General features: G+C 43.4%; 1 protein-coding gene across 5 annotated transcripts in view; it reads right to left on the reverse strand.

Moving 5' to 3' along the window:
* The window catches only part of slc12a4 (solute carrier family 12 member 4), a 200,231-nt gene that overhangs the window by 166,857 nt on the left and 10,796 nt on the right, over positions 1 to 22,578 (reverse strand). The window contains exon 1 of one of the 5 annotated variants that reach the window (XM_073069967.1): positions 13,877 to 13,898. The exons of the other annotated variants lie outside the window; for them this stretch is intronic. Coding sequence (XP_072926068.1) covers positions 13,877 to 13,883 — 7 coding nt within the window. The 5' untranslated portion in view covers positions 13,884 to 13,898. Of the gene's footprint in view, positions 1 to 13,876; positions 13,899 to 22,578 lie in introns of those variants that run through there. 5 annotated transcript variants of the gene reach the window in all.

The following is a 22,578-nucleotide window of genomic DNA, read 5'->3' on the forward strand; positions in this document are numbered from 1 at the left end:
GCTGTACAAATACAGATTATACCCATTTGATAACACTCCAACCATCAGGAAAGTCTTGAGGTTTTGAAATTGCACTATGAGGATACCACTTTGCTTGCTTTTTACTGGCAATATTAACTCATTTATTTTGGAAAGAAGTAACACCATTGTTAAAAAAGTGAAGACAGAAATCTGAGATAAATGTATATTTGCACAAATAGTAATTTCCAGAAACTGTATGTGGGAAGCATTATTTGTTTCCACTAGTATGAATCAAGATTGCCTCCATTAGTAGTAATCTTCCTTTTGAGTTAAAATATTTGTTCATTGCCCATTCTAGAGAATTCATTTCAAAAACCCATCCTTGCATTGAGGGAGTGCTGCACTGTTGGAAGTGATGGGATTGCTCTTCCGATGTTAAATAGAAGCCTTGGCTGCTTTGTCAGGTGGGCATGAAGCCTGCCCAAACTCCATAACCCAACCAATGATAACTTTCATCACCATAAGACCATAAGACATAGGAGCAGAATTAGACCATCTGGCCCATCGAGTCTGCTCCGCCATTCAATCATGGCTGATCCATTTTTTTTCTTCTCCTCAATCCCAGTTCCTGGACTTCTCCCCATAACCTTTCATGCCATGTCTAATCAAGAACCTGTATCAATTTCTGCCTTAAATACACCCAGTGTCATGGCCTTCATAGCTGCATGTGGCAACAAATTCCACAAATTCACCACCCTTTGGCTAAAGGAATTTCTCTGCATCTCTGTTTTGAAAGGGTGCCCTTCTATACTGGGGTTGTGCCCTTCTGTCCTTGACTCTCCCACCATAGGAAACATCCTTTCCACATCTGCCCTTTCAATATTCAAAAGGTTTAAATGAGATCCCCTCCTCATCTTTCTATATTCCAGCGAGTACGGACCCAGAGCCATCAAATGTTCCTCATACAATAACTCTTTCGTTTCTGGAATCATCCTTGTAAACCTCCTCTGGACCCTCTCTAATCCCAGCTCATCTCTTCTAAGATGAGGGGCCCAAAACTGTTCACAATACTCAAGGTGAGGCCTCACCAGTGCCTTATAAATCCTCAGCATCACATCCTTGCTCTTGTATTCTAGACCTTTTGAAATGAATGCTAACGAGGCATTTGCCTTCCACACTACTGGCTCAACGCACAAGTTAACCTTTAGGGTGTTCTGCAGAAGGACTCCCAATTCCCTTTGTATCTCAGATTCCTGGATTTTCTCCCCATTAAGAAAATAGTCGGCACATTTATTTCTACCACGAAAGTGCATGACCATGCATTGTCCAACATTGAATTTCATTTGCCACTTTCTTGCCTGTTCTCCTAATCTGTCTCAGTCATTCTGTATCCTAATTGTTTCCTCAACACTACTTGCCCCTCCACCAATCTTCGTACCATCTGCAAACTTGGAAGTAAAGCCATCTATTCCATCATCTAAATCATTGATATACAGCATAAAAAGAAACGGTCCCAACACTGACACCTGTGGCACACCACTAGTCACCAGCAGCCAACCAGAAAAGGAACCTTTTATTCCCACTTGCTTCCTCCTACCAATCAGCCAATGCTCTAACCATGTTAGTAACTTTCCTGGAATAACATGGGCTCTGAACTTGGTAAACAGCCTCATGTGAGGCACTTTGTCAAAGCCCTTCTTTAGTCCAAATATACAACATCCACTGCATCTCTTTTATCTATCTTCCTCAAAGAATTCCAATAGGTTTGTCAGACAGGACTTCCTCAGAAGAAAACAATGCTGACTTTGTACTATTTTTTCCTGTGTCACCAAGTACTTCATCACCCCATCCTTAACAGTCAATTCTAACATCTTCCCAAACACTGAAGTCAGGCTAACTGGTCCATTGTTTCCTTTGTTATGCCGTTGGCCCCCTCCTTTGTGAAAATCGCAAGAACTCTAGTTAAGGGGGGTCAACTGACCCAAGAGAGAGAGAGACGTGCGAAAGACCACGTTCTCCCAAGAAGCAGAATAAAAGTGACTTTGACTATTGTCTCATGGAGACCACCTGAAAAGCCCTCGGGCAAAGTGGGCTGGTTGAGAGAGAGATCGCATTACCTGCAACTTGATTGACACCTGCGATCCCGTGAAGAAGTATAAAGGCGGGTCTGAGGGGAGGACCCTCAGATGCACCAAGGAAACACACGAAGGAGAAACGCTAGAAATCCTGCGACAGCGTTTTAATAGCTACAGCCGGTGGTGGGGTTCGTGTGCGTCCTTCCCTTGCCTGGGATTGGCGACTTCACCACGGAAGACGGCCTAGCTACAGGGGAAGCCACAGATGAGAGTCCATTCCCCCAACGAGACTTCCGACTACCTCCTACAGGTTGGAAAACCTGTCGGGTAAATGCTTCATGTTCTCTGTCTTTCTAACTAAAAGTGCACCAACGCGACACTTCCGCCGGCAACTAAGTGAAACTGCCGTGATCTAAAAGACTTTTAGATATCCAGTGAACGATATAAAATCTACATTACCCCTAGACGACGATCGAGCTTGTGTTTTGAATGATTATTATTACACCGGTGTTTTAGATTGAGTTTTGATGATCTGAATGTTTTGTATTAACCATACGTTTGTGCCCTTGTTGAATAAAACGGTTGAAAATAGTAGCATCCGACTCAGCTGATCCATCTATCTTTGCTGGTAAGTTACCTGGTTACGGGGTTTTCGTAACACCTTTCTGCTGCCTTCCTCCTTTCTTAAAGAGTGGGGTGACATTTTCCAGTCCTCTGGCACCATGCCAGGGTCCATTGATTTTTGAAAGATCATTTCTAATGCCACCACAATCTCTAACGCTACCTCTTTCAGAAACCTGGGGTGCAGTTCATCTGGTCCAGGTGACTTATCTAGCTTTAGATCTTTCAGCTCTTTGAGCACCTTCTCTCTTGTAGTAGTGACTGTACCCACTTCTCTTCCTTCACACACTAACCCATGCTTAGGTGTTTTGCCAAGATGATAATATCTAAGTTAAGTCTAGTGTGAATGCCAGCATTTTACCGCTTTGCTTACAGGATGCATTTATTGCCCACTTTTAATTCTGATGGGAGCCTCCTTCTTGAACCACAGCTATCAGCCCAGAGCAGGGGGTGGCGAATCTTACAGAGAGCATGTGCCCAAACTGGCAATAATCTAAAAGGTTTTCTTGCTTGCCATGGTAATTTTGAGCAGAGATTATCATTGACTAGTGAGTCAGTAATAATAATAATGAGATGTGGGATTTCATGGTACCTGGCACTCTTCCTGATAACTACATCTGCAGGATGTGCACTTACATTCAGCTCCTGACTGGCAAGGTCAAGGAACTGGAGCTGAAGCTGGATGGTCTCAGGACTACCTGGGAGGCTGAAAACCTCATAGATGAAGCTTTTACTGTGGCGATAGTAGATGGGTGACAACCAGGAAACATAAGGGGAGTAAGCATTTAGTGCATGGCCTCAGCAACAGGTATAACCCTTTGGATATAGTGGGGGGGGGGGGGAATGACCTACCTGCAGAAGCAGCCAGGCCTTTGGCACCGTGGCGGGCTCTGAGGCTCAGTGGGGAAAGGTAAAGTCAGGCAGAGAGATGGTGACAGGAGACTCCATAGATAGGGGAACGGACAGGAGATTCCATGGCTGAGAAAGTGGCCCCAGAATGGTGTGTCCCTTCCCAGGTGCTAGGGTCGAGGATGTCTCAAAACTGAACAGCTGCAGAATATTGTCAAGGGCGAGGGTCAGCAGCCAGAGGTTGTGGTGCGTATTGTCGCGAATAACATGAGTAGAAAGGTGGAAGAGGTTCTGCACAGAGAGGTTTAGGGAGTTAGGAGAGAGGCTGAAGAGAAGGCCCCCCAAGGTGTTAGTCTCTGGAATACTCCCAGTGCTAGTCAGGGCAGATGAACGAATGGCTAAGGAAGTGGTGCAGGGGCAGGATATCAGTGCCTTGGATCATTGGAACCTCTTCTGGGGCAGGGGTGACGTCTATAAGAGGGACGGGTTGCACCTAAACTGGAGCGGAACCAATATCCTGACTGGGAGGTCCATTAGTGCTACTCAGGAAGATTAAACTAGTTTTGCAGGGGGATAGCAACCCAGGGACCAGGTTGGAAAGTGGAAGGATGCAGAAGACACTAGATGTCAAGGTTAGTAAAAACAAGCACAGAAAGTAATAGATATGACAGGACGGGTAGTTTGGGCATTTTTAATGCTGGTTCTATTATGGGTGGAGCAGTCTGGTTAAGATTTTACTGTTAATATGCAGGGTAGTTCATTTAATAGCTTTCTGTAGAAGCAGTGTGTTCTGCCAGAGGCGTTTGGATTACCATTAGAGATAAGGGGTTGTGATGATTAGCGTAGGAGTATTGAGACAGCCAGTTAGGATGGTGGAATTGAGAGAAGGTTCTAGAGGAAGCTGGGTGGAGAGGTTTTGTGATGGACACTGGGGTAAGTCAAGGTCTTTTCAGTGGGAGATGGAGAGAGAAGAAGCTCGAGAGAACCGGCCATAGGATTCAATCCAACTGGAACGTGCGATTCGTTGGAGTCCAAGATGGGAAATTCTACCAGAGATCAGTGAATAGGAGTTGGTGCCATGGGTGAAACGGACACGTCCAGCTTTTGGCAGATCTGGGCTCCAACCTTGTGCACATTTGATTGTTTTAATTAAAATGGACCTGTTTGTTTTTCTCTTTCTTCCTTAATAATGATTTGATTAAGTTGACATTGATAAATACACCTTTTTTATATTTGTAGGCAGTGTATGATCTATTATTTCTTGCCAACGGTGAGCAGTATTTGCACAGCATTCTCAGATCAGGATGCGAGAGGTGTAAACTTCCCAACCTCCTGAATTTGGTAAGACCCCAGTCATACTGACCCGAGACGCATGGAGTACAAGAAAGGTGGTTTTCTCAACGTTGAGTCCAGTGGCTGTTTCTGTGGATGCCCGGTAAAAGAGAGCTTCATGGGTAAAAGTGATGAACTTAGAGCATGGATCAGTACATGGAACTACATTGTTGTGACCAATACAGAGACTTGGTTGAGAGAGGGACAGGAATGGGTGTTTAATATCCCAAGGTTTCCATGTTTTAGGAAAGATAGCAAGGGAGGTAAAAAAGGGAGTGGGGAGTTGCACTACTGATCAGGTACAATATCACAGGTGCACTCAGAGGGGACATAATGGAAGGCTTCTCCACTCAGTCCATATAGGTAGAACTCGAATGCTATGAAGGGAGCAATCAGTCTGGGGTGGGATTATACTACAGACCCCCAGTAGCCACCAGGACAGTGAAGGAAAGATATGCAGGCATATTAAGGACTAGTGTAAAAACAATAGGGTTGTTGTTGTGGGGGAATTCTACTTCCCTAATATAATCTGGAACCTTCTTAGTGCAAGGGGTTTAGATGGGGCAGCATTTGTTAGGTGCATCCAGGAGAGATATTTAAATTAATATGTAGATAGTCCAACAAGAGGTGGGGCTGTAGAGGGTCTGGTGTTGGGTAATAAGCCAAGTGATTGACCTTTTAATGGGTGAGCATTTAGGGAATAGTGACCACAACTTCTTCAGTTTTAAGATAGATATAGACAAGGATAAGCATGAAACTTACGGGCGAGTATTAAAATGAAACAGGGCAAATTACAAGAGCATTAGTCAGGGATTAGGGAGAGTTAATTGAGTACACTGTTTTTGGGCAAGTTCACATCGGACATTGGAGGGTGTTAAAGACCAAGTACATAGGCTGCAGGACAGGTACGTTCTAGTTAGAAGAAAGGACAAGGATGGCAAGGCAAAAGAATCTTGGATGGCGAGGGAGGTGATGAGTTTAGTCAAGAACAAAAATGGAAAATAACTAAAGCTTAGGAAGCTAGAATCAGACAAAACCATGGAGGATTAAAAAGAAGCGAGAAGAGAACACAAGAAGGGAATTAGGAAAGCCTGGAGGGGCTATGATAAGTCCATGGCAAAGAGGATTAAATAAAATTCCAAGGCATGCATACATACATACATCAGGAGCAAGAGTATAACTGGGAGGAGGGAAAACGAGGAATAACACAGAAGACTGGCAAAGAATACAGCAGGATATAGATCATTTGCAGATATAGGCAGAGAAATGGCCAATGGAATTCAACCCAGAGAAATGTGAGGTGTTGTACTTGGTAGGTCAGATTTAAAGAGAGTGTTGATGAGCAGAGGGATCTTGGCATCCAAGTTCAGAGCTCTCTGAAAGTGCCTATGCAGCTTGATAGGGTGGTTAAGAAGGCACACAACATGCTTGCCTTTATTAATCGAGGCACTGAGTTCAAAAGTTACAGCTTTCTAAATCTCTAGTTATGCCACCTCTGGAGAAATGCATGCAGTTCTAATCACCCTGTTATAGGAAGGATGTCAAGACTTTGGAAAGAGTGCAGAAGAGGTTTACCAGGATGCTGCCTGGATTAGAGGGCATGTGGTAAAATGAGAAGTTGGACACACTGAAGTTGTTTCTTTGGAGTGGCAGAAGCTGAGGAGAGATCTGATAGAGGTTTATAAGATTATGAGCTACATAGATAAAGTAGACAGGGAGTATCCTTTTCCAAGGGTAGATTTGTCTAATAGCAGAGTGCAAGCATTTAAGGTGAGAGAGGGACATTTTAAAGGAGATGTGAGAGGCATGTTTTTTACACAGAGGGGTGGGTTCATCGAATGCACTGCTTTGGGTGGTGATAGTGGCAGATACATGAATGGCTTTTTAGAGTTGTTTAGATAGGCACATGAATGTGAGGGATATCAAGGGATATGGACATTGTGTAGGCAGAAAGGATTAGCTTAGATGGCAATTTGATAGCTAATTTATTTGGTTTGGCACAACATTGTGGGCTGAAGGGCCTGTTCCTGTACTGTACTGTTCTACGTTCTATGTTCTAATAATTATGGACTTTTTTAAGGAAAAAAGAATGAACTTCTTGCTTACTTGTGTGTATTCATTATTTTACTATTAATAAAAACGTAATAATTACAGATTGAAATAAACAAGCATTTTAGAAAGCCTGTTCTAAACTTATCCTTTAAAAAGACAATTGAAAGATATTCATGGAGGCCCTAAACTACATGCAGTATTTATTGTTATTATTACTGAATATCCAATTTCACTCAGAAATGACAGAAGAAAAATATAGGTGGAGTGAAGCCAATGCCAACTGGCCTAGCCGTTTACTGTACAAATACTGATGTGCACGTCAGGTTTGCGAGGATTTCAAAGCATATCATCCAACACCATACGTTCTCACCAGTGTCTAGCTGGCACCAAGCTGGCTGAGACGTTTCCTGTGAAAACATTTCACTGCTCTCAGCTTCCAAAAATGTCATTCGCAGTTTCATTCGGCAGTAAAGATAATAAGACTGTAAGACCAGAACATATAGGAGCAAAATTAAGCCATTTGGCCCCTTGAGTCTGCTTGGCCATTCTATCATGGCTGATTTATTATTTCTCTCAACCCCATCCTCCTTCCTGCTCCCTGTATCCTTTGACACAGTTACTAATCAAGAACCTATCAATCTCTGCTTTAAAAATGCCCAGTGACTTGGCTTCCACAGCTGTCTGTAGCAATGAATTCAACAGATTCACCATCCTTTTGCTGAAGAGATTCTTTAAATCATGGTGTATCTTTTTATTATGGCTGGGGTTGAAAGAATCATGGGTGGCACTGCATGCTGCTTCCCAACAAAATTTCTGTGTGCCATCTTGGGCGCACATGCCCTAGATTTGCTATCACTAGACTAGAGTGTTGTATCATAAGGTTTAACAAGATTAAAATACAGCAATGATGACAGAACAGTATTATATCTCCAGGGCAATTTTTTTGTTTCATGGAAGGCAACTTGTAGGCTTTGGAGTTCCCATTCCCCTGCTTTATTGGCCTAGCTGGTAGGGGCAACTGGCTCGGGATATGTTTTCAAAAGTTGTATCTTGTAACCCATCAGTCACAAGCACCATCACAGATATTCAACAGTGTGTTTCAGAAAGATATGCTAGATGATCCACCACCCGTAAGTATAGAGGAAGAAGTGTACACAGCAAGAGCAAAGCTGGTAGTAGAGGGCAACTGGGTCCATTGAATGGCAAAGCAGTAGTCCTTCTACTCAAAGAACCAAAGAGCGTTGAGGATCCACAACGTCAGGCAGGAGATGAAAGCGCTGAAGTCCCAGTACAAGGAGGCAGGAGAAGAGGAGCGCATCGGCTTGGCCCAGCTGACGTGCACACTACAAAAGAAGATCAGGGCTCTCCGCTGGGCAGAGTGGCATCGGAGGCGGCGTCACGAAAGGGCCCGAAAACGTGCTGCCTCTATTGCCAACCCCTTCAAGTTCACCAAGGCGTTGCCGGGGCAGAAGCTCAGTGGGAAACTGGCCTGTTTGCAGGAAGACATAGACCAACATCTGAAGAAGGTGTACAGTGATCCTGAATGAGAGCGGGAGCTGGGAGAGTGCAACATCCTAATACACCCCCCCTGAACCGGATGTGTAGTTCGACATGTCGGAGCTGCAGCTAACGAAACTCAGAGAGGTCGTCCTCAAAGCAAGGGCAAGCTCAGCTCCAGGACCAAGCAGCACCTCGTACAGAGTGTGCAAGAACTGCCCCAGACTCCTGCTGCATCTGTGGAAGACTCTGCGAGTCCTCTGGAGAAGGGGGAAGATCCCAGAACAGTGGAGTGTGGCTGAAGGGGTGTGGAAAACGTCACCCAGATAGACCAGTTCCACGTCATCTCCCTGCTGTGTGCCGAGGCAAAGATCTTCTTCAGCCCCGTTTCCAATCGGCCGTGCGCCTGCCTAGCAAAGAACACCTATATTAATACATCAGTCCAGAAGGGTGGCATTTCAGGGATGCCGGGCTGTCTGGAGCACACCGGTGTGGTGACACAGCTCATCAGGGAGGCCAGAGAGAACAGGGGCAACCTGTCAGTGTTGTGGCTCGACCTGGCAAATGCATATGGCTCCATTCCGCACAAGCCGGTGCAACTCACACTGACCAAGTATCACGTCTCCAGCAGAATCCGAGACCTTATCGCTGATTATTACAGTGACTTCAGGATGAGGGTATCTTCAGGAGCAATTACATCTAGCTGGCACAAGGTGGAGATCGGCATCATCACAGGGTGCACTATCTCAGTGACACTGTTCTCCCCAGCCATGAACATGCTCACTGAGTCTGCTGAACCAGAGTGCAGAGGGCCCAGAGTGAATTCCGCTCAACGGCAACCACCAATCAGGGCATTCATGGATGACCTCACAGTCACCACAGAATCAGCCCCAGGCTGCCGGTGGATTCTGCAGGGGCTCGAAAAGCTGGTGGAGTGGGTCTGATGCGTTTCAAACCAGCCAAATCAAGATCAATGGTGCTGAGGAAAAGCAAGGTGGAAAACAAGTTCCGGTTCAGCATCGCAGGTTCAGCCATCCCAACCATCACAGAAAAGCCAGTCAAGAGCTTAGGGAAGTTTTCTGACAGCTCTCTGAGGGACACGGCATCCATTCAGGTGACCTGCACCGAGTTGGATGGCTGGCTGAAATCTGTGGACAAGTCTGGCCTACCTGGGAAGTTCAAAGCCTGGGTGTATCAGCATGGCATTCTTCCCAGAATCCTGCGGCCCTTCCTCGTCTATGCAGTTCCGATCTCGATAGTCAAAACCTTAGAGAAGAGGGTCAGCAAGCACCTCAGGAGATGGCTGGGGCTGCCAAGGAGCCTGAGCAGCATCGCCCTCTATGGACACCACAACAAACTGCAACTGCCCTTCAAATCCTTGGAGCAGGAATTCAAGGTAACAAGAGCCAGAGAAGTGGTACAGTACTGGGACTCAAGTGATCCGAAAGTGGCTAGAGCAGGGATCCAAGAGAGGACTGGCAGGAAGTGGAGGGCAGAGGAAGCTGTTCAGGAAGCGGAGGAAAGGCTGCGTCACAGGAGGCTGGTGGGAGTGGTCACAAGAGGCAGAGCTGAGCTAGGATCCTTCCCAACTCTCCAAATGGGCACCATCAGAGGGAAGGAAAGGTGCCGCCTAGTTCAGGAGGAGGTGAGAGCAGCAGTGCAGGAGAGGAGAACATGCAAGGTGGTGGGAATGAAGCAACAGGGAGCTTGGGCAAGATGGGAGAATGTGGTGGAGAGGAAAGTGGCCTGGGCTGAGCTTTGGAAAGCCGAGCCAAATCGCATCCAATTTCTCATCCAGGCAGTGTACGATGTGCTTCCAAGCCCATCAAACCTGCACACACGGGGCAAAGCAGAGTCATCTGTGCTCCAAGTGAGGAACCCTGGAGCACATCCTCAGCGGCTGCACAAGGCACTTGGTGAGGGACGGTACCGATGGAGGCATGATCAGGTCCTGAAGACCACCGTCGAAGCCATCAGCGCAGGAGTGGAGTGGGCGAAGCGGTCCCGACCCTCCAAACAGACCATTGCCTTTGTCAGAGCTGGGGAGCAGCCAATACCCGCCAAAAGACCATCTGCAGGTATCTTGACCTCTGCAAGAGACTGGCAGCTGTTGGTGGACCCTGAAAGGCAGCTGAAGTTCCCCAACAATATCACAGCCACCACCCTGCGACCAGACATTGTCCTTGTGTCTGAGTCTACGAAGCAGGTGGTGATGCTGGGGCTGACAGTCCCATGGGAAGATCGCTTGGAAGAGGCCTTTGAAAGGAAGCTATCGAAGTATGCAGGTCTGGTCAGCAACTGCCAGCAGGCTGGATGGAGAGTGAGGTGTCTCCCAGTGGAGGTTGGTTGTAGGGGGTTTGCAGCCCGTTCCTTAGCCAGAGCCTACAGCAACTTGGGCATCGAGGGAGAGAGGAGGAGGAGAGCCATCCGCAGTACCACCGATGCGGCAGAGAGGGCCTCAAGATGGCTGTGGCTCAAGAGAGGGGAGCCATGGAGTCATGTGTAGCTAGCCATCTGGACCCAAGCTGGGGTCTGATCAGCCCCGGCTGGGTCACCTGGAGGAGGGTATATGATGTTGAAAGACCCAAAACACCCGATGATTCCAGGAACATCACTGAAGATGTGTCCAGAGGCATCAATAGACGCAGCATGACTTCAGCTGAGAGTTAATGGAAGCAAAATAGCTTCACGGGTTCCTTGCAATCTGGAATGAAGAGCATTCAGTGGTTTAATGGAAAATATGCAGCATTACACTTTTAGCATCACCAGAGCATTGATGCAGAGTGTGAGCCCAACTATTCTCATTTACAAAGGGACTTGCAGGTGCTAAGGCAAGAGGTAAGCAACATCTGAAGTTTGGGATGCCTATTTGTCCTAATACAATTCAAAAATCTATATGTTCCAGAGTAAACGTTGCAGCACAGGCTAAGTTTACACACAGCATACTTTACACGAAAAACCAAATTCTCGTAATAGTAGCATGAACAGTTCAGAAAATTGAAGCAGCACTTTCTACAAATCCTAGCCTTTATTAGGATCCCATTCTCCCTTGCATTCTTATACCATTTTGTTCTAATTATCTTCCTCTTCTCAGGAACTCTGTATCATAAAATTGATCTTGATTTCTCTTATTTCATGCTGTTTTGAAAATTCTTGCCTGTTTCACTGAGACATATGTTTAGGCTTGTACCCATGACCTCCCAGGAAGTGTTGATCCCTTGATGGTTACCAGGCTTCCTAGCTCCTTCCCCACAATGCAATAGAAGAATGTCCCATTCTTCTGATTTCACCTGGCAAGAGAGGGAAGGGTTTGCTATTGCCACATTGACAGTTTACAGTCAACTTCCTCACTGATAATTTAGCATGGATCTAAAAAAAACATTATTTTCAGTGTTAAGATAGGAAACTGAGATTATTGTGATAATTCATCCAATGTGTCACACATTTAAAACTATATTACATAAAAGGTAATACTTAAAAAAATAAAACAGTGAGTCCTTTCAGGCCCTTTGGACATTAATCCTTGCCTCTTGAATGAACAATTAATCTGATTCTTAACCTCATTTCAAAGGAGCAAAACCAATTCAGTTGGATCTAATCAGATATTTACTCCAAAATTTTAATTATTTCTCTGACAGAGGAAGCCAGGGTTCCAGTTATGCAGCTTAAAGTCTTTGTGATTAACAGCAGTCCCTTCCTCTGATTGATATATTGCATCAAATCTGAACCTCTTGTAATGGGCTCGTGGCATGATTTCTTTTCTCTCTCAGTGAAGTAACTCAGCTGAGCACAGCAGTTGGTGGCTTTGCTGCTGAAAGCTGCAATTTGAAGCACAAATCTATGAAGCCCTGACAGTAAACATTTAAGTTTTCCAGCTGAATGAACTAGAAAATGAGGCTAATGGAGATTTAGCAAGTATGTGTGGTTAGAGTGTTAGCTACCTTAATGAGGTAGATCATTTTCAGTTTTGATACAATATATAACATTCAGAGTCACTTTGACCATCAAAACATCATGAGCCACAATCCCTGATGATCCTATGATTTCAGTCTCTGAAGGTGACATCCAAGCACCCTTCAGGAGGGTGAAACCACAAGAAGCATCCAAACAAGATGGGGTACCTGGCAAAGTACTAAAGACCTGTGCTGATCAACTAGCTAGTGTTCATTGAGATCTTTAACCCCTCGCTTTGGCAGTGTGTAAGACCCAAGCAGCCTTCACTTATACTGGTGCCCTGAGAGAGTGTGGTGACCTGCCCCAGTAGCACTTACATCCACAGTAATGAAATATTTCAGAGGACCTGTCCAGGTCCCAGCACATAAGTGCAAGCATGGCAGCATCTCTACTTCCATAAAAGTTTGCAAAGATTCAGCATGTTCTCAAACTTTAACAACCTTCTATAGATGTGTAGTGGAGAGTATATTGACTGGTTGCATCACAGCCTGGTTTGGAAATACCAATACCCTTGAATGGAAAATCCTACAAAACCTAGTGGATATGGCCCAGTCCATCAGGGGTAAAGCTCTCCCTACCTTCTGAGCATATCTACCTGAAGCATTGTCGCAGGAAAGCAACATCTAACAATAGGGACTCCCACCACCCAGAATATGCTCCCTTATTGCATCAGGAAGTAGGTAGAGGAGCCTCAGGACTCACACCACCAGGTTCAAAATAGTTATTACCTCTCAACCATCAGAGTGTGAACCATAGGGGGTAACTTCATTCATCTTCACTTACCTCATGGAAACGTTCCCACATCAAATGGACTCACATTCAAAGACTCTTCAACTCATGTCCTTGATATTTATTGCTTATTTATTATTATTATTATTTCTTCTTTTTGTATTTGCTGTTTGTTGTCTTCTGTGCACTGGTTGAATGCCATAGTTAGACAGTCTTTTATTGATTTTGTTATGGTTAGACATGGATATAGACATGGAACAGTACAACACAGGAACAGGCCAGTCACCCCATAACATTGTGCTGTACCAAAGGTTCAAATGTTCATTTATTATCAAAGTATATGACTCTGAAATTCTTCTTCTCCAGATAGCCACGAAACCGAAAGAGAAAAGAATGGCAGCACCATCATCAACTCCCCAAATCCTTCCTCCCTGCACAAGAAAACCCAGAAAAATGGAACAGGCACATTGACCCCCAAATCCCCCTCCCTACACACAAAAAATAAGAAAGCGTGGGGAAAACACCATAAGTCTGAAATAAAGTCTATAGTCCAAGTCCATATCCAAAACACAGAAAACCTGGGTACATTCTCTAGTCACAGCAGCAGTCTGTCCTCTCTCTCATAGAAGAGTGATCCTCAGCAATCAAAAGGCAGTCTTCCCTCCCTGTAGCAGAGTGATCCTCAGCAATCAAAAGGCAGTCTTCCCTCCCTGTAGCAGAGTGATCCTCAGCAATCAAAAGGCAGTCTTCCCTCCCTGTAGCAGAGTGATCCCCAAGCCATCAAAAGGCAGGCAGCTGGCACTCACCTTCCATGTTTGCCTCGATCGGCGACAATGGATGCTTTACTCAGCAAAATAGAGTTGTACCTCGGCTTACGCCATGTCATGCAGTCTTCTCACCCCGAGGCTTGTGCACGCTGCCGGTGCCCTCCCAGAATCCCCTCGGAGATCGCAGGGCACTGAAACAAGCAAACAATCTCCAAGCTGCAAACCATAGGCTCCAACAGTTCCAGAATCACATTCAAGATAAAAAAAAACAAACATAAATGATATAAAAGGAGTGAATTAAATGGTTTCATGATCTATCCAGAAAATGTCAATTGACGGACTGATGTATGCAGGTGCCATCTTGACCAAAACCAGCTAAAAAGTAAATCGGGAAAAAAACGAAAATCCCTCCTACCTATACAATGCCCACATCCTTATATTCATGTTCCTATCCAAACGTCTCTTAAAAATCTCTAACCTATTTGCTTCTACCACCATACCAGGCATCCACGACTCTCTGAGTAAAAAACTTATTCCTCATATCCCCTTTGAACGTATCCCCTCTCAGCTTCAATTCATGCCCTCTGGTATTAGACATTTCAAGCATGGGAAAAAGATACCCCCTGTCTACTCTATCTATGCCTCTCATAACCTTATAAGCCTCTATCAGATCTCCCCTCAGTCTCCGCTGCTCCAAAGAAAACATCCCAAGTCTGTCCAGCCTCTCAGGATAGAACACGCCTTCCAAATCAGGCAACATCCTGGTAATCCTCTTCTGCACCCTCTCCAAAACCTCAACATCCTTCCTACAGTGTGGTGACTAGAACTGTGTACAATACTCCAGATGTGGCCTAATCAGAGTTTTACAAAGTTGCAACATAATGTCTTGACTTTTGAACTCAGTGCCTCGAGTAATGAAAGCAAGCATTCCATAATCTTCTTAACCATCCTATCGGTCTGTGTTGCCACTTTCATGAGCTATAAACTTGGACTCCAAGATCTCCCTGCTCAGCAACGCTGTTAAGTATCTTGTCCTTAACCGTGTACTGTTTCCTTGCATTTGCCCTGCCAAGATGCAACACTTCTCATACCTGGGTTAAACTCCATCTGCCATTCCTCTGCCCACACCTGCATCTTTCCCAGTCTTCTACAATACCCACAACCCCACCAGTCTTGGTACATCCACAAACTTACTCACCCATCCATCTACATTTTCATCCGGATTATTTTAGAGATTTATTGAGTATGCCCACAAGAAAATGAATCTACGGGTTGTATATGGTGACATATATGTACTTCGATAAGAAAATAAACTTTTGAACTTTTTAATACATGCATGATTTAAAACTCTCATAAGGGAATCAGTTTATTAGGAATTTATTCAGCTTTCTCTATTTTTCAGGTTTTCCAGATTTACTGCAAAACGCAAAAAAATTTTTCTCATACGTTCCCTATGTTAAAGATCAACTAAAGAAGTACGATGCATTTTGAGCATGTTGATTTCTCAAAAAGGAAATTGTGTTTAATTTTCAGTAACGCATATAAATGAACAACCCAAGTGAGATTTAATTTGGGCAGGAAATAAAGGTTAATGATGCTTAGGTAACTTTAATGTGAATTGACAATGTTAAAAAAAAGTATGTGTGCTGGTTAACAATCATATTATACTTGAGGGGTGCCTCAGTCATTGGCATCACTAGAAAGAACATGAAAAGATCTACTGCAGGAACTCATTGAGTCAAGTAGCATCTGTGGAGGAAATGGATGGATGACATTTCAGTTCAAGACCCTTCATCCAATTAGAAGGTCTTGAACTGAAACATTGACTATCTAGCTGAAAAGCCTTGATCCAAATCATTGGCTGCGCATTTCCCTCAGCAGATTCTGATTGGTGCACTGAGTTGCTCCAGCAGTTCTTTTTTTTCCGCATCAGATTCCAGTATCCACAATCTCTTATATCTACACTGGCAATTACAATACTCTTTATTAAAAATTTGCTCAATTGCATAGAATATGACTGGATCAGGAATCCATTGTTAACTCCTAAATATTTTCTGTGCCTTCTTCCAAGAAGCAGACACAAAAATTTTGTTTAACTTCTCACATTCAAATTTATTGCCATTTCAGCTGTGTACACGTATACTGCCAAATGAAACAGTGTTCCTCTGGGCCAAGGTACACAATGCAGTACATATAGCTCACAAAACACAATAAGTCATATTACCACAAAGAAATTGTAAGGTGCATTTACATCACAAGTTCAAAAACGAGCAGTACACACTCCTGGCGCTTCATATGTGGTGAGACCTTGGTGATTGCAGAGGGTTCAATAGTCTCACAGCCTGGGGAAAGAAACTGTTTCCCATCTTAATAGTCCTTGTCCTAATGCTATGGTACCACCTGCCTGATGGTAGGAGGTCAAAGAGATTGTGGGACAGATAGGAGGGATCATTGACGATGCTAAGGGCAGTTCTTCCGCTAAGTATCTCAGGTGGGTGTAAGAGAAACCCTGATGATCTTCTCAGCAGTCCTCTCAATCATTTGTGGAGTATTACAGTCAGATGTCTTGCATTTCCCGTCATAGACAGTAATGCAGCTGGCCAGGACACTCTCAATGGTTTTGCTGGAAAAATTGGATAGAAATGGGGGGTGAGGGGAGAGTGAGCCTCCCTCGCCTCAACCTCCTCAGGAAGTGGAGATGCTGCTGTGCTTTCTTGACTCGAGATGTGGAGGTGAGTAGCCAGGTGAGCTTGCCCATTATGTGCTCTCCCAGAAACCCTCTCCATGGAGAAGCTGTTTATGTGTTGTGAGGAGTGGTTAGCCTTCACCTTCCTAAAGTCCACAATCATCTCCTTAGTCTTCTCCACGTTGAGAATCAAGTTGTTGTGCTCGCACCATTTTACCAGCTGATCTACCTCCTCTATGTACGCCATCTCCTCTTCGTCATTGATGAGGCCAACCTTTGCTGTGTCATCAGCAAACCTGGTGATTCGGATGGAACTGCAGCTAACAGTACAGAAATGTGTCAGCAGAATGTACAGTAGCAGGCTGAGATAGCCCTGGGGTGTGCCAGTGCTCTGCATGGTGGAGCTCAAAGTGTTGCTTCCAACACGGACTGGCTGTGGTCTTTCTGTCAAGAAGTCCAAGATGCAATTACAGAGAGAGGTGTTGAGACCCATTTACCATTTTCTCATTCCTCAATATAATTTCTCCTATCAACAAGGGACAATATTACTTTTTTCTAATCTTTTTCCAACTTAACGTACTGTTAGGAACTCTCACAATCAGAATACACTTTTTGCTCGCTAGCTTGGTATTCTGCTTTCCTTTTTTTAATCATATGACTTCTGTTTTCATAGATTTGCCTCCATGTCCAAGTTTTCTTCTGGTGTTCATTGGATCCAACTAGAACTTCTTGGGGTCATCTTTAAGCAGAATATTTTGTAATGAGAAACAATTTATGACTATAACAAAGTTATGACTATATCTTCTATAACAAAGGACTGATGGAAATGCATCAGGCATGGAGCATGTTTAGCCCCCTCTTTGTCAAATTTATTCATTCCTATAGTCTGTGATTCAAAAATTGCATATATTTATCGTGAGATTTACTTTAATTGCTAACATATGCTTATTTATTCACACTGTAATTTGAGCTCTGTATAAATTATCCTGTTCGACTAAATTCATTCAGATCACATCGTTAATCTAGATGATGACAGGCAGGAGAAACACTAGATCTATTCATTGCTATTTTTACATCTAGGATGCGACAAGGAAACTGATACGAGGGAGAGAGGTGCGGACTGTAGCAGGACAGAGCTGAATTTAAAATCAGCTTTGCTGAACTTTGCAAGGTTCACTTCTTCTTTTAGCATGCATGTGTTTACAAGTAATAGTTCAGTATTTGCAACAACCAGGAACGAGTTTTCATAGACTTTATGTAAGAGCTCGTTGGGACCACGTGCACTCCCACCTGCACTGGGAAGACAACATCGTTGACTAAATAGGTCTGGAGGTGCCTGAACAGAGAGAAATGCCTGAGGACTACAGGGCTCATATTTTGGGAGCCAGTGGAACATGAAAGTATATTTATTCACACATAATTCTTGGTGCAGAAGAACACAAACCAATACTAGATGTTACCAGAAGGATGCACCATATAACTCCTCTTATTTTATTGCACATGTCCTTTCATCAAGGCAGCAAGCACAGCTGATCTGATGTGTATATTCTTATGATGAAGTGTTGACCCAGAAAGTGTAGTAATGCTGCATTGGAATAAACACAGACCAGGTAAATGAAAGTTGCCTGTTCGAGTACAGCGTCTGCGTCCTATACCTTCAGAAGTCCTGCTCTGCTGTATAATTTCTGCGTAAAGACTTGGGACTATAGAGGACATAAAGTTTGGCATGAGACTGATTTCAGTGCTCTGTGTGGCTTCGGTTGAACACTGGTAGAGGTTTCTGAAAGTCAATAAATTCCTACGCTGCACTCAATGCTGTTAGAGATGCCAATATGTTCTCTGTCCTATCACTCAAGCCTTGAAATGGAACCACGTTATTTCATTTCTTCTTAAAGGATACAGGAAGATAGAGATCAGCTGGAAATTCGGGTGGAGAAAGGGCAAATGAAGTTTAGGCTGGACAAGTGTGAGATAACGTACTTTGGGAAGTCAAATATAAGAGGAGAATGTACTGTAAACGGTAGGATCCATTGGAGCATTGATGGACAGATGAATCTTGGGGCAAAGTCTATGGCTCTTGGAAAGTAGCAACACAAGACGATGAAGTGGAAGGTAGCAGTGCACTCAGTCAAGTCAAATATGATGTTCTCTTAAGGGATTGTCTACTGCTAGTTGTAATGGGCTGGATTAATCAGACCCAGATTATTTGAGTGTCCAAGAGATGTGTCAGTAAGCATTCAAGCACATCAAAGTAACTTAAGCCTAATTTATTATCATAATATACATTGCACCAACTGTACATGTCACACTGCTCAATGCAACACATCTCCATTGTTCACATTACTCACCTCCAATCACTGTCAGACAGAACTCGTTCCTCAAATGCACCCTCTTACTCCTAGCAAATTTGGAGAGTCTCAAACTCATAACATAAGAAATAGGAGCATGAGTAGGCTATCTGGCCTGTCCAGCCTGCTCCACCATTGAATAAAATCATGTCTGACCTGACCACGGACTCATCCCCACCTACCCGTCTTTTCCCCATAGCCCTTAATTGCCCAGCTATGCAAAATTCCCCTACTATCCCCTAGCAGTTCTGAGAATTTTACTACTCATTTCCCCTCTTGTAGTTCACGTGTTGTTGCCTTCTGAGTTATGATAGTCATTTCAACAAATATTCCCTTTGAATTTGTGTGTCAGTGTTAATTTCTCTCCTAGAGGAGACTGAGCAGGTTTTCATTGATTAGGTGGACATCGGTAGATACTCAGAGAGGGAATCTGAAAACTTCATTCCCCAGGTGTGTAGGAGATACATAGTACCTTAATAGGCAGCAGAAGTTTGCTCCTGATTACAGTAATGCATGCTGTTACACATTCTATAACAGGTATGGATGCAGTAGGGTAAAACAGAAACAATGTGACCAAATAGTGTTAGTATAGATTAGTAAATCGGCAGTATGGACAGGGTCGGACCTGTTCTATGTAATATGACTCTGTGTCTATGTTATATCAGAAGGTGTGTCAGGTGTCAGATATGTGTGCCCAGCTTTCTTCATGTACTTTCACTCTAACTGCTTGGATCAGCTGCAATAAGCACTATCAATGTTGCAAAGTCCTGATCATTTTTCCAATTGGTTTTATATTGCAATTTAGTTCCACAGCATATAACAAACATGCACTTTACAACTGAATTTGCCGTCTGTAAAACAGTGATAATGCATCTGACACAACAATTACATCAGATTTAAAACTATAAGACTATAATTCTATAAGATATAGGAGCAGAATTAGGCCATTTGGCCCATTGAGTCTGCTCAGCCATTTTATCATGGTTGATCCAATTGTCCTCTCAGTCCCAATCTTAAGTGCCTTCTCCCCAAATCCCTTCAAGTCTTGACCAATCATGAATCTGTCAACTTCTGCCTTAAATATACATATAGACTTGGCCTTCACAGCTCTATTCTGAGGCTGTGTCCTTTGTTCTTAGACTTCCCCACCACAGGAAACATCCTCTCCACATCCACTCTATCAAGGACTTTCACCATTCGATTGATTTCCATGAAATCACCCCTCATTCTTGAATTCCATTGAATGTAGGCCCAGAGCCATCAAATGCTCTTCATATGACAAGTCATTCAATCCTGGAATCATTTTCATAAACCTCCTTTGAACCCTTTCCAGTTTCAGCACATCGTTTCTAAGATAAGGGGCCCAAAACTACTCACAATACTTCATGTGAGGTCTTGCCAGTACCTTATAAAGTCTCAACATTACATCTTTGCTTTTATATTCTCATCCTCTTAAAATTAATGCTAACATTGCATTGCATATTTCACCTCAGATGGTTGAGGAAGTTTGGTATGGGCCCTCAGATCCTAAAAAATTTCCACAGGGGCACAATTGAGAGCATCCTGACTGGCTGCATCACTGCCTGGTATGGGAACTGTACCTCCCTTAATCGCAGGACTCTGCAGAGAGTGGTACAGACAGCCCAGCACATCTGTAGATGTGAACTTCCCATGATTCAGGACATTTACAAAGACAGGTATGAAAAAAGGGCCCAAAGGATCATTGGGGATCCAAGTCACCCCAACCACAATCTATTCCTGCTGCTACCATCTGGGAAATGGTACCACAACATAAAAGCCGGGATCAACTGGCTCTGGGACAGCTTCGTCCACCAGGCCATCAGACTGATTAAATCCCACTGATTTGAGTGTATTTCTATGTTATGTTGACTGTATGTGTATGTATGTGAAGGATGTAAGAAATAAATTGAATTCAATTCATTTGCTTTCCTCACCACAGATTAACCTTTAGGGAATCCTGCACAATGACACCCAAGTCCCTTTGCACCTCAGTTTTTTTGCATTTTCTCTCCATTTAGAAAGTAGTCAGCCCTTTCATTTCTTCTGTGAGAGTACATGACCATATACTTCCCAACACTCTATTCTCTCTGCCATTTCTTTGCCCATTCTTCTAATCTGTCTAAGCCCTTCTGTAACCTCTCTACTTCGTCAAAACTACCTGCCCCTCCAACTGTCTTCATATCGTCTGAAAACTCCTCAACAAAGTCATCAATTCCATCATCCAAGTCATTGATATATAACATAAAAGAATCAGTCCCAACACAGACCCCTGTGGAACACCATTAGCAGCCAGCCAGAAAATGCTCCCTTCATTCCCATTCTTTGCCTCCTGCCAATTAGCCACTGCTTTATCCATGCCAGAATCTTTTCTGTAATACCATGGGCTTGTGGTTTGCTAGGCAGGCTCATGTGTCCCTTGCAGAAACCATGCTGACTATGGCCTATTTTGTCGTTTTCTTCCAAGTACCCTGAGACCTTATCCTTAATCCAACATGTTCCCAACCACTGAGGCCAGACTAACTGGCATATAGTTTTATTTCTTTTGCCTCTCTCTTATCTTGAAGAGTGGAGTAACATTTGCAATTTTCCAATCTTCCAGAATCATTTCAGAATCTAGTGATCCTTGAAAGATCATTACTAATGCCTCCACGATCTCTTCAGCCACCTCTTTCAGAACTCTGGGGTGTACACCATCTGGCCCAGTTGACTTATCTACCTTCAGACCTTTCAGTTTCCCAAGAACCGTCTCCGTAGTAATGGTAACTCCATGCACTTCATGACCCCTGACACCTGGAAACTTTCACCAGACTGCTAGTGTCTTCCACAGTGAAGACTGATGCAGAAACATTACCCATAAGGTTGAAATCCAGAAGATATTTGTAATGAAAATAATTTATCCTTAGAACAACATCCCATTATGATAGTAACCTCCCTGTTTGCTGGAGAAATTGTGGAAATCAAAATGAAAATCATTATCATATTTTTTGGGACTGCCCTGTTATCAAAAACTATTGGAGGGGGATACACAATGCCCTACAAGACATCCTTAAATGTGAAATACCCTTAGAGAGTAAGACCATATATTTTGGATATATACCTCAAGAATGGTTGAAAAGAGATAAATATTTAATGAATATACTGCTGGTGGCTGGTAAAAAGACTCTTACTAGGAAATGGTTATCACAGGAGAGCCCAACTTTAAATACATGGATGGGAATTACAATAGACATTTACAAAATGGAGAAGATAATAGCATCTGTTAATCATAAGCTGGAACAATTTGATTCATACTGGGAAAAATGGTTTAACTACATAATGCCTCATAGGCCTGATTTTATTCTCACAAATCAATGAATATGTTGTAAAAAAAAAGATCACTCCCTACTTGCACATAGTTCTTTCCTTTTGCTTGTTTTTTCTTTCCACTCTTTTCTATAAGTGTATACCTCAGATAAATACTTTGTGGAGATTTGTGATATATATGATTATATGATATATATGTACAATGTCTGAAATATATCTTATGGAAATGTTTGTTTGATGATGAATTTCAATTAAAAAATAAATTACAAAAAAAGAACAACATGCAGATGACTCTATGGCAAGTACTGTTAAACCAGGAAACCTCTCATCAAAGCACATTCCTTAAATAAAATTAGTGATGAACTAAATACAGATTGATATGA

The sequence above is a fragment of the Hemitrygon akajei genome, chromosome 17 (genome assembly GCF_048418815.1).
Source record: "Hemitrygon akajei chromosome 17, sHemAka1.3, whole genome shotgun sequence".
NCBI lineage: Eukaryota > Metazoa > Chordata > Chondrichthyes > Myliobatiformes > Dasyatidae > Hemitrygon > Hemitrygon akajei.